The 19,828-nt window shown below is 37.0% G+C and overlaps 1 protein-coding gene across 5 annotated transcripts in view; it reads right to left on the bottom strand.

Annotated features, from left to right (window-relative positions):
- The window catches only part of Dock7 (dedicator of cytokinesis 7), a 192,184-nt gene that overhangs the window by 60,271 nt on the left and 112,085 nt on the right, over window positions 1–19,828 (bottom strand). For 3 of the 5 annotated variants that reach the window (XM_085686298.2, XM_085686294.2, XM_085686295.2), the window contains exons 20-28: window positions 18,630–18,861; window positions 16,349–16,513; window positions 14,087–14,256; window positions 6,354–6,443; window positions 5,190–5,279; window positions 4,178–4,273; window positions 2,729–2,869; window positions 2,517–2,630; window positions 512–682 (exon numbers count right to left, since the gene is read on the bottom strand). In XM_085686298.2, the coding sequence (XP_085542424.1) occupies window positions 512–682; window positions 2,517–2,630; window positions 2,729–2,869; window positions 4,178–4,273; window positions 5,190–5,279; window positions 6,354–6,443; window positions 14,087–14,256; window positions 16,349–16,513; window positions 18,630–18,861 (1,269 nt within the window). The remainder of the gene's footprint in view (window positions 1–511; window positions 683–2,516; window positions 2,631–2,728; window positions 2,870–4,177; window positions 4,274–5,189; window positions 5,280–6,353; window positions 6,444–14,086; window positions 14,257–16,348; window positions 16,514–18,629; window positions 18,862–19,828) is intronic. The other 2 variants (XM_085686296.2, XM_085686297.2) reach the window with 1 other exon arrangement.

Here is a 19,828-nt window from a genome sequence, read left to right as displayed (position 1 = left end):
CATCTTGCATTATGATATGGCTATAAGCCTATGGGGGCCAGGGAATGGAATGTGATGGTTTGAATAAAAATGGTCCCCATAGGCTCACAGAGAGTGGAACCATTAGGAGGTGTGGCCTTGTTGGAGGACGTGTTTTACTAAGGGGTGGGCTTTGAGTTCTCAGGTGCTCAAATGAAGCCCAATGTGGCATTCTCTTCTGGCTGCCTGCCAATCTGGAATTCTCTGCTCATTCTCTTGCACCATGTCTGCCTGTGCAATGCCATATTTCCCACCTAGATGACAATGGACTAAACCTCTGAACTGTAAGCCAGTGCCAATTAAAAGCTTTCCTTTATAAGAGTTGCCATGGTCATGGTATCTCTTCACAACAATAGAAACCCTCACAAAGACAATCCAGAAATGAGCCTATTACCTAACTAATCATCAAATAACACATTATGATTTTTCCACCCATTGTTTTCAATCCTTTTTTGTAAGTATGAACATAGGTATGTCTTCACATTTAGCATACCTGAGATGTTGCAGAAGAAACAGAAGGTGACGGAGATGCAGGTGGGGTGAGCAAGCTGCAGGGTAAGTTTAATGTCACATAGTGCTCGTGGCTGCAGATAATTCGCAGGAAGTCCAACCTCAAGGACACCAGCACACTTGGATTTGGCAGTGAATAGAGCTTTGATGCCACCTTGGAAGGATTACATAAATAAGAGAACACAATGATACATTTTTTCCTCCCATAGCAATAGAAGTTTGGGACTTTGTGGCTCACAGGACAACATCCTCTTTCTGAAAATCATAGCAAACACTATCAACATGGAACTTGCGAGACCTACAGTACAAATCCACTTGACTAACCTTAAGTCACATTATCTTATTGCCAATATAGCATTAATATCTCCCCTTCTCAAAAATGTACTTTATGAAGGAAAAGCATACTTCAAAGAAAGATTTCTTTTAAACATTTATGTTTAATAAATTTATAATTGTCTATCTTTGCCAACTATATCACAGGCTACTTGGGGAGACATACTGTAAGCTGACTGAATAGCATCCTTTGAGTCAACCTCAATGTTTGACAAGTGCAGGAGGTCATTAAAACAGAATAAGGTTTTTTTGTTGTTGTTGTTGTCATTGTTTTTTTGAGACAGGGTTTCATTATGTAGCTTTGACTGTCCTGAAACCCACTACATAGACCACGCTGGCCTCAAACTCACAGAGACCTGTCTGCCTCTGCCTCCTGAGTGTTGGGACTAAAGGTGTGCATCATAATGTCTGGCTCAGAATAAATTTTGATAGTAATAAAATTTATATTTTGGGGGAAAAATAGTGTTTTGTAAATATCTCTGAGCCAGTGCCCATGCATAGGTAATTTCAATGACTATAAAAGAAAAGAAATAAAAATATCCAATTAAACAGGTCTTTAAAATTTTAAAGATTATATTCTCAAATAGAATTGTATGAAATTTTTGTTTTATGTGGATGAGTGTTTCGCCTGTTTTTATGGTTCTGTAGCATGTACATGCCTGGCACCCACAGAAATCAGATACCCCAGAATTGGATTTCAGACTGTTGTGAACTGCCATGTGGATGTTGAGAATTAAATCCAGGTCATCAAGGAGAACAGTGAGTGCTCTTAACCACTGAACTACCTCTCTAGCACCCTAGAATTATTGACCAACAGCTCTTCAAAACTAATCGATGGGCCAGTTAGGAAGGGTTTCATAAGTTAACTCCCAAATCCCATGGATTCAACTTCTCAATACTTCTGAGATAAAACTGACAATTTATTTTTTAAGGCTTCCTTCGTTAAAAATAACACTGGAGTCAATTCACTGTTTATAGAGGGGCCAATTTAGAGACAAAAATCAGTATTTCCCAAAAGGTATCACATTAATAATTAGCTAATAACATTTACAAAACGTAACTTGCTGCCTGTGGACAAGGTCTAGGGTGTGTGTAGTTTACAAATGGCAAGGTAATAAATTACATTTTGAATGTCAGTAACCATCTGATCATGAGTTCAAAGTCTACTGTTTAAACTTAAAGACCACTCAAAAGCAGGCACAATGGTTCACATTCTTAACCCTAGGATGTGAGAGGTAGACCAGAGTTCAAGGCCACCCTCAGCTACATGGTAAATTTGGAGATGTCCTGGGCTATATGATACCCTATCTCAAATAAACAAATAATACCCAGGATGGGAAAAGTTCAGTTAACTATGCACTCAACATAAACGCTGTACTTGCACAGCATTCAAAGGCTGCATTCCATCACTGATTATCTGACTATCTGTTAATGAGAAGGAAGAAAAACTGAGTGGGGTAAATTAGCTGTTCTGGGCTCTGCTTGCCATAGTCCTAGTAAAACACATTCAATATACTTTCACCACAGTATTATCAACACATAACTCTGTGCTACTTTTTCATTTTAATAACAAAATATGAATGTGTTCTTGAAGCTCCAGTCCTGGACAAAGCTACCCCAATATTTCAGTTACTTGATTACTAATTAAGTATTACCTGTTTGTAGCAGGACTTTATAAGACTAAAGACAAATCCTCTGTCCATAACAGACAACAAATCATTAAGAAAGAAGGCAAGGCTTGTATTCAGTCTCTCGACCATTTCTGTGTCCTAGGAAACAGAACATAAGCAATGACGATGATGACAGTGAAGAGAAGCGTGACAGTTCTCTCTCACCATAAGACGCATCAAAGGACGGCCGTCCTCACCTTCTGAAATCGTGTCACGACATCACCAGCGATTGTGCTAACTAGAGCGGCAATGTCATCCATGAAACGTTCTGGGAAGCGGGTTTTCCTTGGAGCGTCCAGCTTATCGTTAAAGTACAAGTGGTGCACCATGCTCTTTACCTGCAAAAGAGTGCACACTGTGGGGTTTGGCTTTATTTTATGCCAGCAATTTATAATACAACCCAGATCACCTTTGGGTTCTCAATCCTGTCTCAGCCTCTCAGCGATGAGATCACACCTGTGCTCTACCATCTGGCTGATTTCTTAGTTTTAAGCAAATCACAACGCTCTAAATATTCTGGTTATTTTTTAAATATACCATGTAATTTAACAAGTGACTGAAATATATTTTCATTTCTCAATGTTTTGAAAATGTTCCTTATTTTATGCCAATGAAATGTCAAACATAGTAAAACCTTCCCACTTCAGCCTCATAAATTATCCAACAAAAGAAAAAATAATCAGTGTATGTTAATGAGAAAAAATTCACAGTGTAAGGACAATTTTAATAAAAAGTTTAAAGACTCATTCACTTTTTTTCATTTCACTGTTCCTAAACCAGAAATTTTCAATGGTTAGAAACGCTGTCTTCACTGTACTATCATCAATATCTATTACATAAGATATTAGTTAATAAACCTGTGGGGGGGGTTTTCTATTTCAAATATAGGTAACAGTCAATGCTGAGAATGACTATTCTAAAAGCAACTTTTATTTCCTTCTCTTTTGTCCTCCTCTCTCCTTCTCCTTCCCTGTACTCAATTTCTTTTGCTGTGCTTTATTTCTTATTTATTAAATATTATTTTGTCAGAAGAAAATAGTCCCATGATCTATGCTTTCTAGTACTAAGGGAGAAAACAAATAGAAAGGTCCCTAGTGCCAGAATGCCTGGACATGAATTACAGTGCTGCTCCCTACACTGTGTATACTCAGAAAACTTACACAGCCTCTTGGAGCACAGTCACTGGCTAAGCACTCACTGCTTTGTTCAGTAACAGGCATGAGTGCATATAAGTATAGCCATGCTTTCTATGACAGGAATATTAATTGGTTTGTAGTATCATTTACTGAATTAAACAAAAAGTTTTTATAATTGGCTGTAACTAGTATTTCCCTATGTGTTGTTCACCTATAATAATAACAGTAAATATTTATAAAGCTCTAAAATAATTGTTACACAATCAATGGCATTGCCTTTATTAACTTGCACAGACTAGCAAAGAATGTCACAAATTCCCTTGATAAGTATCCAAGAAAAACAAGACAAAATCAAAACCAGAGAATAAATGAACCTCTTATAATTTCACCTATATTGTGCTGGTGTCCATATTGTATAGGGCAAACACAGAAATGCAATTTCTAAGATAAAAGGAAAATGAGCTGATACAAAATTCCTTACTGAGTTAGAAAGTATTAAAGTTTGCTCACCATCAACTCAAAAAAGAACCAGGCTTGCTGCAAAGCTGATTCCCGAACGCTGCCACTGCAAACAACCCACTGCAAAGCCAGCTCCTCGTGAAAAAGCTATCCAGAAGTAAATTCAAGGTTATTACCAAAGTGAAATCTGCTGGTGACGTAAACCAAGTGATAATGCGTGTACAATGAGGCATCATGAGAATAAGCGGAAGAGGGCACATGAATCTGGAGGATGCAGGGGAGACACCCATTAACGAAACGACTACTTATGTATGAAGACAGTGTGATGTGTTCAAAGCTGAAAAATTACATGTTATCTTGGAGTAAAATGTAATTTTAAAAGAACAGGCAGGAAACAACTTCCTAAATTGCACTTGCAAACCAAAAACTAGACCAAAACCTCATAGCTACAAATTGTATTTTGTTTTTATTTTGAATACGTATTTGAACATATAATACACTCAACTTTGCTGGTACAATTTAGGAAATACCATTAAAAATTTAAACTTTTCTATGTGCTATTACGTTTCATGTGTTTAAGATGTATTTTTACAAAGCAAAAACCCTTAAATGGATATGCATACAAAGCACTTGCAAAGTAGCATAGGTCACTATGAGGACTAGCAGGGCTGTGCGAAGGGGCAAGCCAGCAGCGCTTACTAAGAGTGATAACTTTTCTAACTCATCTTCCTTTCCCTGGAGATTTAAAACAAAACAGAAGCAGTTACAGAAACAGAATTAAGAGTTGACACATTTTTCTGGTATTAAAATTTGATTATCTAATATGAATTACTAAATTCTAGTCAATTCTAGTCAAAGACAGAAACATCACCTTATGTAAACAAGTCCTCAATGACAGTGCTATGCCCCAAAAGGCACCAGACAAGCACTGCTTGTTCAAAGGTAACTTTAGACACACCAAAATTATTTTAATAACTCAAATTGGTTGTGCAAAGAAACTTTACATGTTTTCACCTGTTGGAATTACTTTCCCCCTCTATGAACTGTCTTCTTATGAATCTACCTTTTTAGTTGGTAAGCGTCCCGTTAATGTTTGTAAGAAACTTGACGTCTCTGTGTGCGAAGACATACGATTACAACTTCGATCCATAGCCTATGGAGTGGAGACGAATGGATGGCGAGATAACATTAACACCGCAGAGAAGACTTTGAAGTTCAAGGACTACGTTTCAACCATTTGTATTATTTCTGATTTCATTATGTTATTTTGAACTGCTTTAAAAGCAAGTATGAACATTACTTCTATGTTTTTAGTCTTTTAGATGAATTACCTTAATGATTTTAACACATAGAGTGCTGCAAAGGATGAAACTTATCTGTGTAACCTACACATGCACAGATCTAGTGAAAACATACAAGAAGAAAAAACATACTTCTCAACTGGTGTCTGAAAAAAAGAAATCAAGAATTTCGTACTTAATAAGGAAAATTAAACATAGAAAGATTACTTTTTTCTATTAAAAATACCATTTAAGTTTATCATAAGTAATATCTAATATAAATCAGTTATAGTCTTAAACAGAAATTGGGTTTTTTTTTAGGAGTAAGAGAATTGTCATTCAAAACCAATACACAAGTAAGAAGTATATTTTCATAAATCATGCAGTCAGTTATCAAGCAACTAATCTTAAATTACATGTTATAATTGTAAAAAATTTCATACTTTGCAACACAGTACAAATTCAATGGAGTTTTCTTTCTAGCATTTATTTTGAAAACATGCATACTGTACACTTCAGATTTATTTATATTTAACTACCAGTCTTTCTACTTGGTGATTATGACAAAGAGATAAGGTCAAGCGTCACAGGAAACAATATATTTACTTTACAGCAAATGGAAAACTGTTGATTGTATTCTATGTAAAAATTTCCTACTAAGGATGTACAAGGCCTGAATAGATCCTATTATAAAACTATCAATGCATCATCAGCAGGCACAGAGACACTGATACGGTGTGTACAGAGTAAGCAGGAGAAGACAGAAAAGTATTATCGGTGCAACTGGTGGGATTCATGCATAGTGGTTGGGAAATGTGCTAAATAAAAATACACACTTATAATGATTAAAAAACAGCAAGCCACTGAAATCACAGCATGTACTAAAAGGTAATGTTCTAAAGGGAAACATCAGCAGCCAATAAAGAAACCTATAATGTAAACACCACCTGTGTTGATTCTGCACTTGGACTGGGGTTGGACCCCCATGGGGCAGCTTTTGGAGCAGTGTTAACCCAGGAATTGGAGCGGTCTAAACCCTAAGCACACAATGGAGAGCAGTTGGAAAGGAGAGAAATGTTACATGGTACATGCTATGAATTATTCCTAAAGAAATTCAGCCCTCCCAATGCAAAATGTTCTTTATTAGTACTGTTAAAGCAATCAAAAACCCTCAGGTACATAGAGAATATTAGTTCATTCACATTATCTTATCATATATAATTTTTTTTTAAAAAAAGAATATTAAGCATAGCATTTAAAGATCATTTCAATGTAAAGTGATTGCTCCAAAGTGAAAACCACAGAACACTTTATAGCATCACCCTCAAAATGCTTCTTAAATATGGTACAAATTCTCAGCTGAACTAAGACTGGGGATAGGGGTCACCACTCTTTGCTAAAAGACCTTAACTTCACTGCGTTCCTCACTAGCTTAAAGTTACTACGCAGCAAGAACCCTACCGTCATTTGCCCTTGCCTCTCTTTTCTTTTAGAGAATAGAAAACATTTAGAAAAATATTATGCAAATGAACAGCTAAATTTATTCCTTTCTACTCACAGTGAACTGGAGCTGTGCTCCTTTTAATTACTTTGTCATTAGACATAATAGTGTGCTATCCTATATAAGTATTATAAGGAAAACATGTATCTCTCTAAGAATTATATCTTCATCATCACTGGCATTAAATTTAAGTGTTAGTAACTACTAATAAATATACCAGAAGTGACATACTTTTTTTCTGAAAGAGATTACTGATTTCTGGTGAAGTTAGTTGAGGCTTGACTTCAACTTCCCAAGCCTAATAGACCATCAGACTCATGTAAAAATGCTTTATAAAACTCAGATTCTGTGCTCGACCTCTCAACTTCCTGACTTCAAACTCAACTAATGGCAGAGAACTGCTAAATGGAGTTGGAGCAAGTTCTAACAGATGTTTGCAGGATTTAAGGGCATAATTACAGATATAACCCAAAGCGATCTGATTAAAAATACTAAAGCAGAGAATATACTAGAACTAGAAACTACCAATGTTAAGACTGCTTGGGAAAAAAAAAATTATTGGCACAGTGGTAACCAGTTCTATTGAGACAGCAGGCTCCTTAGGAAGATTCCCAGCAGCAAAAGCAAATGTGCTGGTCCCACCATAAAACAGAATAGATGAAGGTAAGGCCTATTCAGAAGTACATTTTTTAACATCTAAGAGAAGTTTTAAAAAGGAAGCAAAAGAAAGGAAAAATAACCACTGCTTGGAGTTTTGACTTTAGGGGCAGTATTTTCTCTACTCTCTTTCCTTCCGACACACAGAGCAGCTGAAGAGATGAATGTGAGCGTGTGAATGAAATGGACCCCACAGGCTCGTGAGGAGCAGCTTATTGGGTGTGACTTAGGTGGAGGGAGGGTCTCGCTGGGGGTCGGTATTGTTGTTTCAGATGATCAAGTCAGGCCTAACGCCTCACTCTCTCTTCCTGTTGCCTGCTAATCAAGATGTAGAACTCTCAGCTACCTCTCCAAGACTATGCCTGCCTGAATGTCACCATGCTAAACCTCTGAAATATAAGCCAGTCCTAATTAAATGTTTTCCTTTATAAATGTTGCCAATGTCACGGTGTCTCTTTACAGCAATAAAAACCCTAACTAATTTTCCTTCATTTTTGACACTATCAAAGATGGGAGTTAAGGTTCATATACAGGCTGTCTTGCTTACTAATTTAAAAGTCTAAAACAAATGACTTTTTTTAAACTGTTTCTCATCCACAAAATAGAAATAACAAGTCTTCTCTTGTTTTAAGAAAAGTCAAAGTGTGATGTCCTAAAAATGACAAATACCAGAAGTCATTTATACAAAGATTTTCTAGAGACTGAAATTTTGTCTTTGGATTAGTTATTTTTTGATGAGTATAAGTATACTGTTTGCTCAAATATATGTACAACCTTGTTTAATAATTTCTTCTTAAAATCATTTTATGGTAATCTCAACATCAGGTTAAAATACCAGTTTGCTGCCAGTTATATTTCACATACAACACTGATGCTCTGACCAGTTACAATCAAAACATAATTAAAGACATGTAGTCAGTTAGTTTGTGAAGCAAATAACTTTCACATTTCAAGTGTTATAAAACTGAATTATATATAAAAATGTAACAATCCTTAAACAAATTCATTACAGAGAGATACTAATGTAACATCTTTCCAGGCCTCCAAGAAACAAGGAAAAGGTAAAAAGCACCCAGTTGCCTAAGGCTAGTACTATTTTTGGTCTTAGCTTGTAGGTGGACAACCCTTTGAAAGGTGAAGCGGAACTTGACGAGCTATTCTTGATGGGTACTCAGGCAGGAAGATAGGAATTCTGCAGGAAGCAGACAGTGAGAGCCTTGCTTGTGAGGTCTCGGGATAACATGAACTCTGTCAGGATTTGAGCTAGGAGGGGCATGCATGCATATTCTGGTCAAGAATGAGGTTCCATTTAGCCTATGTCCTGAGAACCTGAGCAAAGCTGAAGCTAAAGATAATGGACTAATTTTTCATGTGGCACCGGATATCTCACGCAGGAGCGATGAGATGGTGATAAGAAAGCAGTTGTGTGGCACTAGGACAATAGGAAAGACATCCTGACCCCTCAGAGGCTCCATCTTGTGGAAACAGAAAATCATTTAAAGAAAAAAGCTTAAGCTGGTGGGTTCCCTGATCATTGAAAGTAATTGTCTAGTAAAGTGTATCCCTGGGGTCAGCAAACTGAAGCTGAGTGTGTCCCAGGAACCCAGACTACATCTTGAAGTGACAGTATACCTTGGCAGCGCAAACCACCTGACCCTGCTTTTCAAAGCATAAAAGTTGCAAGACAGAGAAGATCATGGAAAGCAACTGATGGCAAACTATATACAACAGCGTTGGAGTCCATAGAGGAGGCCCTGAAAGGCCATTGTGCAAAGCTAAAAAGATAAAGCCTAAGTTTCAATGAAGACCTCAATTGGATATTGGAGATGCCAAAATCATGAATTAAGGAGAACGGTGAACATGGAGCTGACCTAGGAGAGAATCTAAGTGTTTCAAGGGCAGCAGATATGGAGGGGTGGAGTTACTCAAGCCTTTTGGAATCCAGCTGACTATATTACAAGCCATAGAAGCCAGACATGGGGCTGCAAGATTTGGTCGTTGCCCAGGTAGAGTCTGGTTTTGCTTTGGTGCTACTGTTTCTTGCTATATCCCTGTTCTTCCATTTGGGGAAGGGAGTCTTTATTTCATGTCATTATATATTGGAAGTATTTAACCTGTGTGTGTTTGTTTGCTTGCTTTGTTTTTAGTGAGAGATTTGGAATTTAAATGGTAGGAACTGTTCATCACTATCAGGATTTATAAAGATAGAATAAACACATTTTATATTATAACTTGGTCACAAGCCTCCAGTGCTAAGGGGTAGCTAGGTACAGCTTAAAAGTGATTTGTTGAGGGCCCAACTGACAATGGGCGAACTTGTGATGATTAATATTAGTTATTTACTTTACAGAATCTAGACTTGCGTGGGAGAAGGCCCTCTGGGCATACCTGTGGGGGAACTGTCTAGATTACACTAAATGGTATGCAAAGGCCTACATTAATTGTAAGCAGGACCATTCTCTGGGCATAAGATCCTAAATTATATAAAATGGAGAAGATGAGTTGAGACCAGCACGCAATCACCCCTCAACTTCTATATCAAAGGTACAAGCTGGCCAGCTCGCAAAATTCATGTCACTGTGATTCCCCTGACACAATGAACCACAACCTGGAAGTGTGAACTAAATAAAGTAAATGCTTCCTCCACCCAGGTGTTTTCTCACTGCAACAGGAAAAGACACTAAACACTGGCTATACAAGAATTAAACAAGAATCTTAGGCAGACCTCACTGGGAAGAGTCCTTCTAAGTAAAATCTTACATGATCTGAGAGAGCTGGCCATAGAAGGATGCAGCAATGATACAATCTAACTTAATTTCTGTGTACCTTAATTTTTAAAGCAACACTCTGAATGTTATGTTGTGAACAGAAGAAAGTAACAGAAGGTAAAGGAACATCTCAGGGCTACCACATGAACTCAGGGAGACCTGCTGACACCTCAAACTAAGATGGTGGTGATGATAAGAAATCTTATGAAAAGCCTTCAGTTCGACCTCCAGCACAGGAAAAACAGAAAATAAAGTGAACCAACAGAAAACAGCGAGGCTCTCCTTTAACGTATGTGCAATCTGAAAGAGGATTTAGAAAAACAGTTAAGTGGAATTCCTGAGAGGGATCTGAGGAATGATTTACCTAGCATTTATAAATGTCCTGAATAAAAAGAGACTTGCAAAATAAGGGATTATCAGAAAAGGAAGAACTCAGATAAGAATATGAAAAGATAGAAACAGTTAATAAAAAAAAAACCACTAAGACTGAGAAGCCAAGTAAACTAAATGAAAGAAAAAGAAGCATTTGTGTCAAAGATACTGGCAGGACTAGAGATTTGACTCAGAGAAAGGCCCTGAATTGGGTTCCCAGCATCCAGACAGCTCAAAACTGCCTGTAATTCCACCCAGCTCTAGGAAATTTGATGTTCTTATCTGGCCTCCACAAATACCTGCATATACATGCAGACATCCATACACAGAAACATACACAAATACATAATTTAAAATAAAAAAAGAATTAAAGACACTGGCACATAAACCAAGTTTGGATGCATAACTACTGGCTTTAGCAAGGTGGAGACCATCTTACTGTAACAAGTGCAGTTTGGGGGAGAGACAGTAGGAAAGTTAATTGAAGACAGTAAAGGAACTGAAGACACAAAGTACACAAAGTAAAAGAAGCCAAGATACAAAGGATAAGGGGCTCTACTTTAAGAGACAGCAGAGATGGCATTACTGCACGTATCTTTAATCCAAACACTGGCTCCAGGAACACCTCCCCACCCCACTCCCTGCTAAAAAGGTGCCAGAAAACAGCGTAGAAAAAGGTAGTAGCAGAAGCACTACAGAGAATTTTGAAAGTGAGAAATAACACACCTGTCTGCAGATGAAAATGATTCAATACAGAGGAAACCACTGGTAAGGCAGGAAAAGAGATCAAAGAACTCCAAGACTGGGAATCCTGAGTAGGTGAGAAAAGGAGATGGACAGGAAAAATAAGAAGAAGCTGAGGACTGAGAACAAGGAGCTTCGCCTCCCCCAGAAGATTAAGCAGTAGGTAGTAGCAGGCAGACATGATGACCAGCATCCATGAGAGGAAAGTATTAGGCGGTTTGTGGCAATAAACTACGGAAGAAGGAACTAGTGAAAAGAGCACAAAATGACTAGCTGACAGCAGTAAGGAAATTTCAGATGAGGCTAGCTGCATGTGGTAGTTAGAAAGAAAATGGCGTCACAGGCTCATGTGACCATGCTGAAGTAAATGCCAGCCAGCCCCAATTAAACGCTTTCTTTTATAAAAGTTGCTGTGGTCATGGTGTCTTCACAGCAATAGAACTCTAACAAGGACACCAGCAATTTTCAAAACATGGAAGAGGCAGTCAGTTGGTTTTAATGATGGTTTCAAGTTTGAGAAGAAAACAGAATTGAGATTTGATTGTGAAAAGAATATATACTGGCTGGTCCTGACTAGTTAGGCTCACTGGTTAGGAGGAAGAAAGAATGGTAAGACACTCATCTCTCTCTCCTCCCAGAAAAAAACAAAGTAAGATTAATGATGAGAAGCTGAAAGGAAGGGGAAATCACTGCAGGTGGGACACTAGAAAGAAAACAGAAAATGGTCAGACAACAAAAAGCGTGAAACTGAAATCATGAAGACTAAGTTATTGGTACTGAAATACCTAAGGTAAGAAAGACCATGACAGAGATACAAGACAGTATCTCTAAAGAAGGGGTCACTGAATCACCTGGACAATTTAATAAGAACAAATAAAGACTAGGCATACACAAAAATTTAGACACTTCACATTTTATGAGATAAAAGTATGTTATTAACATTAGGGGAATATATGCAAGTAATTATAATTTTTCCACCAAAGAAAAAAATGTAAAAATACTTAAAATAAAATTTAATTAAATCTGGGTTGGCAGCACATACCTGTTATCACAACACTTGGGAGGCTGAAGCAAGAGGATCAGGAGTTCAAAGCCAGCCTTGGCCACATAATGAGAATGTCTCAAAAGAAAAAAAAAATTAATTAAGGCAAAATTAAGCTATTACAAGACAAATTTTTATGCTGTGATGACCTTTCTCTAAAAAAGAAATTAGTATACACACACACATATATGTATACTAATTTCATATAAATATGTATATATAGACTGTTACTACATTTCATTTAATGACCTGTAAAAGAGCAAACCCATTAATTAATATTGTTCCTTGCTCTAAATCTTGGAAATTATATAACAAATATATAAAGAGTAATTGTTATATGAGGCACAATGTAAGTCCTATAAAAATTAAAGATTTTTTAAGGTAGTATCTTGAGGGATATGGTTACTATAGCCTTTGGACAATAAACATCTGTAGTTCACAAATGGGTCTTAGTCTACTACAGAACTATACTTTGTAGTATGAGTGCTAAGTACTGCCCCTATTAAACAAGAAACAATTGAGGATAAAACAAGATTAAAAATCTTGAGTACTGGGGCTGGAGAGATGGCTCAGAGGTTAAGAGCATTGCCTGCTCTTCCAAAGGTCCTGAGTTCAATTCCCAGCAACCACATGGTGGCTCACAACCATCTGTAATGAGGTCTGGTGCCCCCTTCTGGTCTGCAGGCATACACACAGACAGAATATTGTATACATCATAAATAAATTAAAAAAAAACTTGAGTACTTTACTAAAATAAAACTCAGAGTTAACTTTGAGTTTTTTGTTTGTTTGTTCATTTTTAGGTTTGGTTTGATTTGGTTTGTGGAGACAGGGTTTCTCTGTGTAATAGTCCTGGCTGCCCTGGAACTTGCTTTGTAGATCAGGCTGGCCTCAAACTCAAAGAGATCCACCTGCCTCTGCCTCCTGAGTGCTGAGATTAAAAGCATGCACCACCACTACAAGGTCTATTTTTGTGTTTTATGCATATAAAGGTAATTTTTCTGATTATTTTTGTGTAATAATAATGGAGGCCCTGAATAAAGTACAGGTGGGTCTTCTATAACCGAGATGGCCTCTCTCTTGTCTAGCATAATTACTAACCATTGTTACATAATCACACTTCTCTAATTCTAGTGCAGTACACACAGGTTCATAGGAAATGCAGCTCTATTATCAACCAAGGCCAGAAACTATTCTGGATGCTTTTCTGAAGGAGGAACGCCCACTTGAACTCAATGACAGTGTTTCTTGAACACATCAGTCACACAGGTCCCTCCTCAGGTTATAGTGTAAAGATAAGAATTTTTCACATGATTAGATATGAAACAAGTTATAAGTGATGATTTATCCTAAGCAATTTTTAGAATTTGGCTGATTTTTTAAATGCACAATGTATAACCCAGTTTATAACAGAGAACATATTTAATAGAAATATGAAAAATATTTACTGATAGAATAGAATATAAACTTCTTGCTTATTTCTAACTCAAGTAAAACAGAAAACAATTCCTTGCTTATTCTGAACTCAAATACATCTTAAAATTAAGAATACATTAAATACTTGAATAACTGTTATAAACAGATAGCAATGTATACCTTACTGCCAATAATGGACCGAACTTCATCATCTGGTGATGTGGGAGTACCAGATATATCTGGATTACTGTTGCTAAGGCTTCGTGAACGATTTAAGTTAAGGCTTGCAGGTCTCACTGCAGACCTGGCCATTGTGGCATAATGCACTGATCCTCCCAAACCCCCAGGACCTAGAGATGTAAATAAGAAACACATAATTAATAAGAGAAAACCAGGAAAGGACCAAAAGAAATAATTGAACACTTTACAAAACCCCACAAAAACTATGCATTGCTTTGGTTTCTAAATAAAAATTAACACAGGTTGTCCTTTGGGAAAAAAATTGGAAATAAAAACACTCAAGAACCAGTGACAGCTATATGAAGCTCTACTTTGTAACAGCTGATACAAACCATATTAATTATATGTTAAGATCACTCTCTTAAATGTTTCTATATTATATGAACAATAAAAAATAAACTGAATAAGAAACACTGCTCTTACTCAAACACATTAGTGGCAGGACCCAAAAATGCAGAAGCTGACACCTTCTCTCCCCGTTTGCCTACACTTCCGGCTCTGCCCCTTGATATATGGTCATATATAGGGGCATCCAATTTATTACCAACATCACTTAAATGAAAGTATGTCTTTATTTATCTTCATAAGCAATTTGTTAAAAATAACCAAATGGCATCTTTGTTTTACAATCACATAAAACAAACAAACCTAAAGATAAATCTAAGAGTCTAGGTTATAAAAAAAAAAAGGCAAAGAATTCTTTTGTCGAAATAAAATTAAGCATTTTATCTTCTTTCAAACATGTTCCATAGGCCGGGTGGTGGTGGCGCATGCCTTTAATCCCAGCACTCGGGAGGCAGAGGCAGGCGGATCTCTGTGAGTTCAAGGCCAGCCTGGTCTACAAGAGCTAGTTCCAGGATAGGCACCAAAAACTACAGAGAAACCCTGTCTCAAAAAAAAAAAAAAATCGTTTGATGTTCCAAACAAACAAAAATACCCGGTAATTATATTCAATGATCTATATCTTTCTGTGTATGTGTACACACATGTGTATACTATAAAAGTGTTTGTGTATGTGTGTTTGTGTGTGCACGCATGCATACCTGCACGAGTGTGGAAGCCAGATATCAACCTGAGCTGTCTGCTTCACTTGCCCGTCCCCTTAGATTGTGGAGACAGGGTCTCTCAATCTGACATTCACAGATTCACAGATTCGTTTTCTTATGGAATTAGAAATGTACAGACCACGTGTGGCTTAACATGGGTTCTGAGCCCAAACTCAGGTCCTCAGGCTTGCATGACAAGCATTTTATGGAGAAAGCCATCTCCCCAGCTCCATTTGAAGAATATTTTTAAATGTCTTATTGAAAGTGACACAAATCTGACAGCTAACTAATGAGTATACTTTTTCTTAATTACTTTTTCTTAATCACGAACCAAACAAAAAGGCAGAAGCAGTAGCATTCTGGGTGTTCTATTCTGGGTAGAGCACTATGACTCTCAAGTTACATAGCTAAAATCAAGATAGTAAATTACAGGTCAGGATAAGAGACAAATGCTCACCTTTCAACACGAACAACAAAAATTCTAGGCTAAAGCTTAAACCAATACCATTGCCAATAGCTGAAAGGGAGCACGTACCATCATCACCAGGGATGAGTGATTGCTTAGACAGCAAACAGATAAGCAGTTTCAAAGGTTAAACAATAAACTAACAAACCAAATGGAAAATCCAAACTCAAACATCCCTCACAAACACCACTATCATCGACATCATATGAAAGACAAGTAACTAACTGGGTCTTTAATATTCAGAAAGCTTATGTTATTTTACTGGTCATGAAGAAATTGGAAAATTTTCTAGACAATCATTTTTATTTTAATATAGACCTTATAGGTAGGGCTAATAGAAAATTATTAGTCTACCATGTATCTCCCTAAATGTCCAAATATACACTAGAAATGACAAATAAAATATTCTATTAATTTTAAGAAGAAATAATAAAATGCTTTCAGAGATGGGTGAAGTGATTGTCAATGTTCATTTTCAATTATTAATTTAACCAAGCCCTCCAACTCAACCTAAAGCTGTATATATAATGATGCTTTAAAATAAAACATAACCATCAATGACCAACTCTGTGCGTGCTCCTTATCAGAGAGAAAATAAATGCTGTGAGCGTGTCAATCACGCCACAGACTACACAACTACCTCAGTCTTGGCATGAATACACCACGAAGGGCAGTAAGGGAATAAAATACCTGGTGATGGGGAGTTAGGATAAGTATTGGGCAGGCGGAACACATAATAGATGTACGATGCGAGAAGGTTGTTTCTCCCATGCTGGTCATGATTTCCTTCTAAGTTTTTGTGAAGTCGATTTATAATAGATGCCATAGCTTCAAAAGATGCTTGCCCTAGATTAACTTTTCAGAAAGAAGAAAATGTTTTAATGCTTTAATGTTTTTAAATTTGCAGTTGCACAAAAAGAAGGTTCTGTCCCTTTACAAATGCTGCAAGAAGAATAAGATACAGCAAGGGTGTAAAAATAATAGACAGATTTTGGTACTTTGTAACATTTGACAAGAATTCTTGAAAACAAAGGGAAAAATAACATATTTTATGAATTTAATGTGAAAACTGTATGGGTTAGATTAGTTAAAATTAAACACTGTTCGACAGATACACATTATCTTGATGTAATACATTTCACACAGAGAAATCTATCTCATATACAAACTTGAGAATTAACTTTTCATTTTAAAGATGACTCTGAAAATCTAAAGAGCATACAATAAGCATATATTACTTTTAAAGAAATTTAAAATAACAATGAAAATAAATCATTAAAACCAGTAATAGGAAAAGACGACAGTGGATAAGCAACTTGATTGAAATGACTGAACCTATAAAAGGATTAGAAGGGAAGGGCTAGAAAAACAGAAAGATGCAGAACACTTAAAATGATAAAGAACACACCTACTCCATCTCCATGTTGATACACCTCAAGAACATTTCAAAAACAGGGAATTCTGACAACATATTGGAGAACTAGGTAAACCAAGTAGACATCTGAATAAGGGTGTCAGTTCTGTGATTTACTTAAGCAGGACAGAAAATCATGGACAGATAAATGAAGCCAACTAAGTTTCCAGAAGGTGAAATCATCGAGTGAAATGGCTATTGATAAGATTAAAGAATATGTACTGAGCTAAAAGGACAGAGAGAATCTTGAAAGGGTTGAGCAGCCTCCTGTCTGCTGGTGAGCTTCTTTTCTTTTTTCCCTCATAGTGGCTGCTCCAAATCAGCAGAATCCTTTTCAAAACCAGCTCCAGGGTAAGAGAGATGACTTAAAAGTTAAGAGCTTTGACCACTCTTCCAAAGAACCAGACTCAATTTCCACCACCCACATGGTGGCTCACAACTATCTGTGACTACAGTTCCGGGGGACCTGAGTTCTCTTCTCGCCTCCCTTGGGTACCAGGCATACATGAGGCATACACACACACATTTGCTGTCTTTCTACTGTGTGTGCCAGGGTATCTGACCCATGAGCTTCCAATGAGTCCCATTTCTCCATCTCCCACTTCCCCATAGTAATTGTGCATTGCAGACACTCACAACACTTTCACAGTTGCTATATGTACACCCATTAAAACATATCCCCTGCCCCTACATAGTATGTCTTTAACGGTGAAATGTAGTCGTATTGCTTCCATAATTACAGCAAGATCTTTCAAAGGCTAATGTTTGCTATGGAATAATTTTCTGGTTTCAGAAAGTGTGGCAGGAAATTTCTACTATTATTCCATGTTTCCCATATCAGCTCTACCTTGTAGTACATTCCTTCCAAGTCTTCACATAACTTCCTAAGATCTTGTGTCTGTGCATGAATGTGGTTTCTTCTCCTTAAGCAGGACACAAGACACACTCCTATTCATCTCTGAGTGTCTGACTCAAGAACTCCCCCCACTTACAAGTGTCCCTAAAAGAACACATATTGTGAACAGACACCTCCTTAGCACCACCAGCTACCAAAACATTAATAAAAAAGCAGCTTGTATCTTTTGGGCTCAATTTCTTCCCCAGATTTTATTTGGAAAAGGGTGGATATGAGAAACAATTCTTTTTTTGGAGTACAAAAGAGAATAATAGAGTGATTCTGAGAAAACAGAATAGAGGAAAATGTAGAATGGATACACTGTAAGCTCTATAAAATGCAAAAGGATTGTCTATGGACCACTGTTTTTAACAATGAGAACTTAGTAGCAGAGACCAAGCTTTGGACAATGTCTATGAGTATCAGATTCATCATAAGTGCTTAATACATCTTTGGTGATTGACTATTAATTTAATTTGATAGTTTGATTAAAAGTCTATAAAAATATGTTATGCTTTTCTGGAACATACAAGTCAGCAGCACCTTCCCACCTCTTCCCACTGCAAACACAGCAAAAGAAATCATGTTTGTTTGTTTTTTTAAATTTAAGTTAGAAATGCAAAATTTTAATTTTGTAATTCATCCCAAGTAAACTTAATTACCTATTTGGCCAGCAATCACAGGAGGTCTAACAACTAAAAGTATTAGTTTATCAAGCAGAAGATGAAGAAACCGGACTACTGGTTCCAGCTGTGAGGAATTTAAGGCTGAAATGCTACTCTTCAGTTCATTTTCCAAGTTGTTTTCCATGATCCGCATATCCCCAATTCGGACTGGGAACATGTGTTCATCCAGAGCATTGACAAGAGCAAAGAATTTGTCAAGGTAAGGATCCTAAAACAAAGAACAAACACAGAACTAAACAATTCTAACCATGTTAATTACCAAACCCGCAAGAACTGGAGAACATCAATATCTCATATTAATTGGTAATGCAGAAAAGCACATAAAAGTATATATAAACAATTATTCCAATCTAATATATGCCTTCCTACTCATCATTCTAAAACAGCCATCTCAAATACCATTTGGTATTTAATTCCTAATTCTATCAGGAATTTAACACTCAATAAAAATACTCAAGGAATCTTTCAGAGTGATGGAGGATATGTCATTTTTGGTTTGAGTTAATTTTTGGAGTTCGATCCTCGTGGCAGACACCTAGTAACCTGCGTCTATAACTAACTTACTGTCTCTTAGCTCCTAGTCTACCTTCCTTGTTATATCATGCAAGACAGGAGCTAGATCCTTCCACCCATGCTTCTCCCTCATCAGCTGCAGTCTGTAGGGATGATGACACGTCAGACTAATCCTTATTCTTCTAGTGGAGGCTGGACTGCACGGACGTGCGCCACAGAAGGCTGAGCTCCATGCTCCTCCAGCAGTATCCTCTCCAGACTCCGTCAGTTGTCAGGAGCTTGCTTCGGACTTCTTGATTATTCTCCGTCTGCTATTTATCGTTATCATAAAATTCTTTTAACATTCATTTAATAGCAAATCATCTTTAATATTTTAGCAAGTCTGTATTTTAAGTATTCTCCATTCAAATTGCTGGTGAATTTGCTTCCTAACTGAACCTTTATGCTGCTATTCAGTGTCCCTCCTTTTCACTACTAACACAGTACAGAACCTGGAAAAAAGAATCTCTAAAGCCTTTCCACCTGAGATACCTGGTCTGTCAGAATTAAAATGAGCCAGCAACAGCTTTGCTACTTGGTTTTACCACGTACCAGAAATGAAGAGAAGGAAAAAAATCCCTAATTGTTCAAAATACATCAATGGCATTTAAAGGTTAGAGTAT

Source organism: Myodes glareolus, chromosome 3 (genome assembly GCF_982192425.1).
Source record: "Myodes glareolus chromosome 3, mMyoGla1.1, whole genome shotgun sequence".
NCBI classification, from domain to species: Eukaryota; Metazoa; Chordata; class Mammalia; order Rodentia; family Cricetidae; genus Myodes; species Myodes glareolus.
This window is presented reverse-complemented; position numbering and strand designations above follow the sequence as displayed.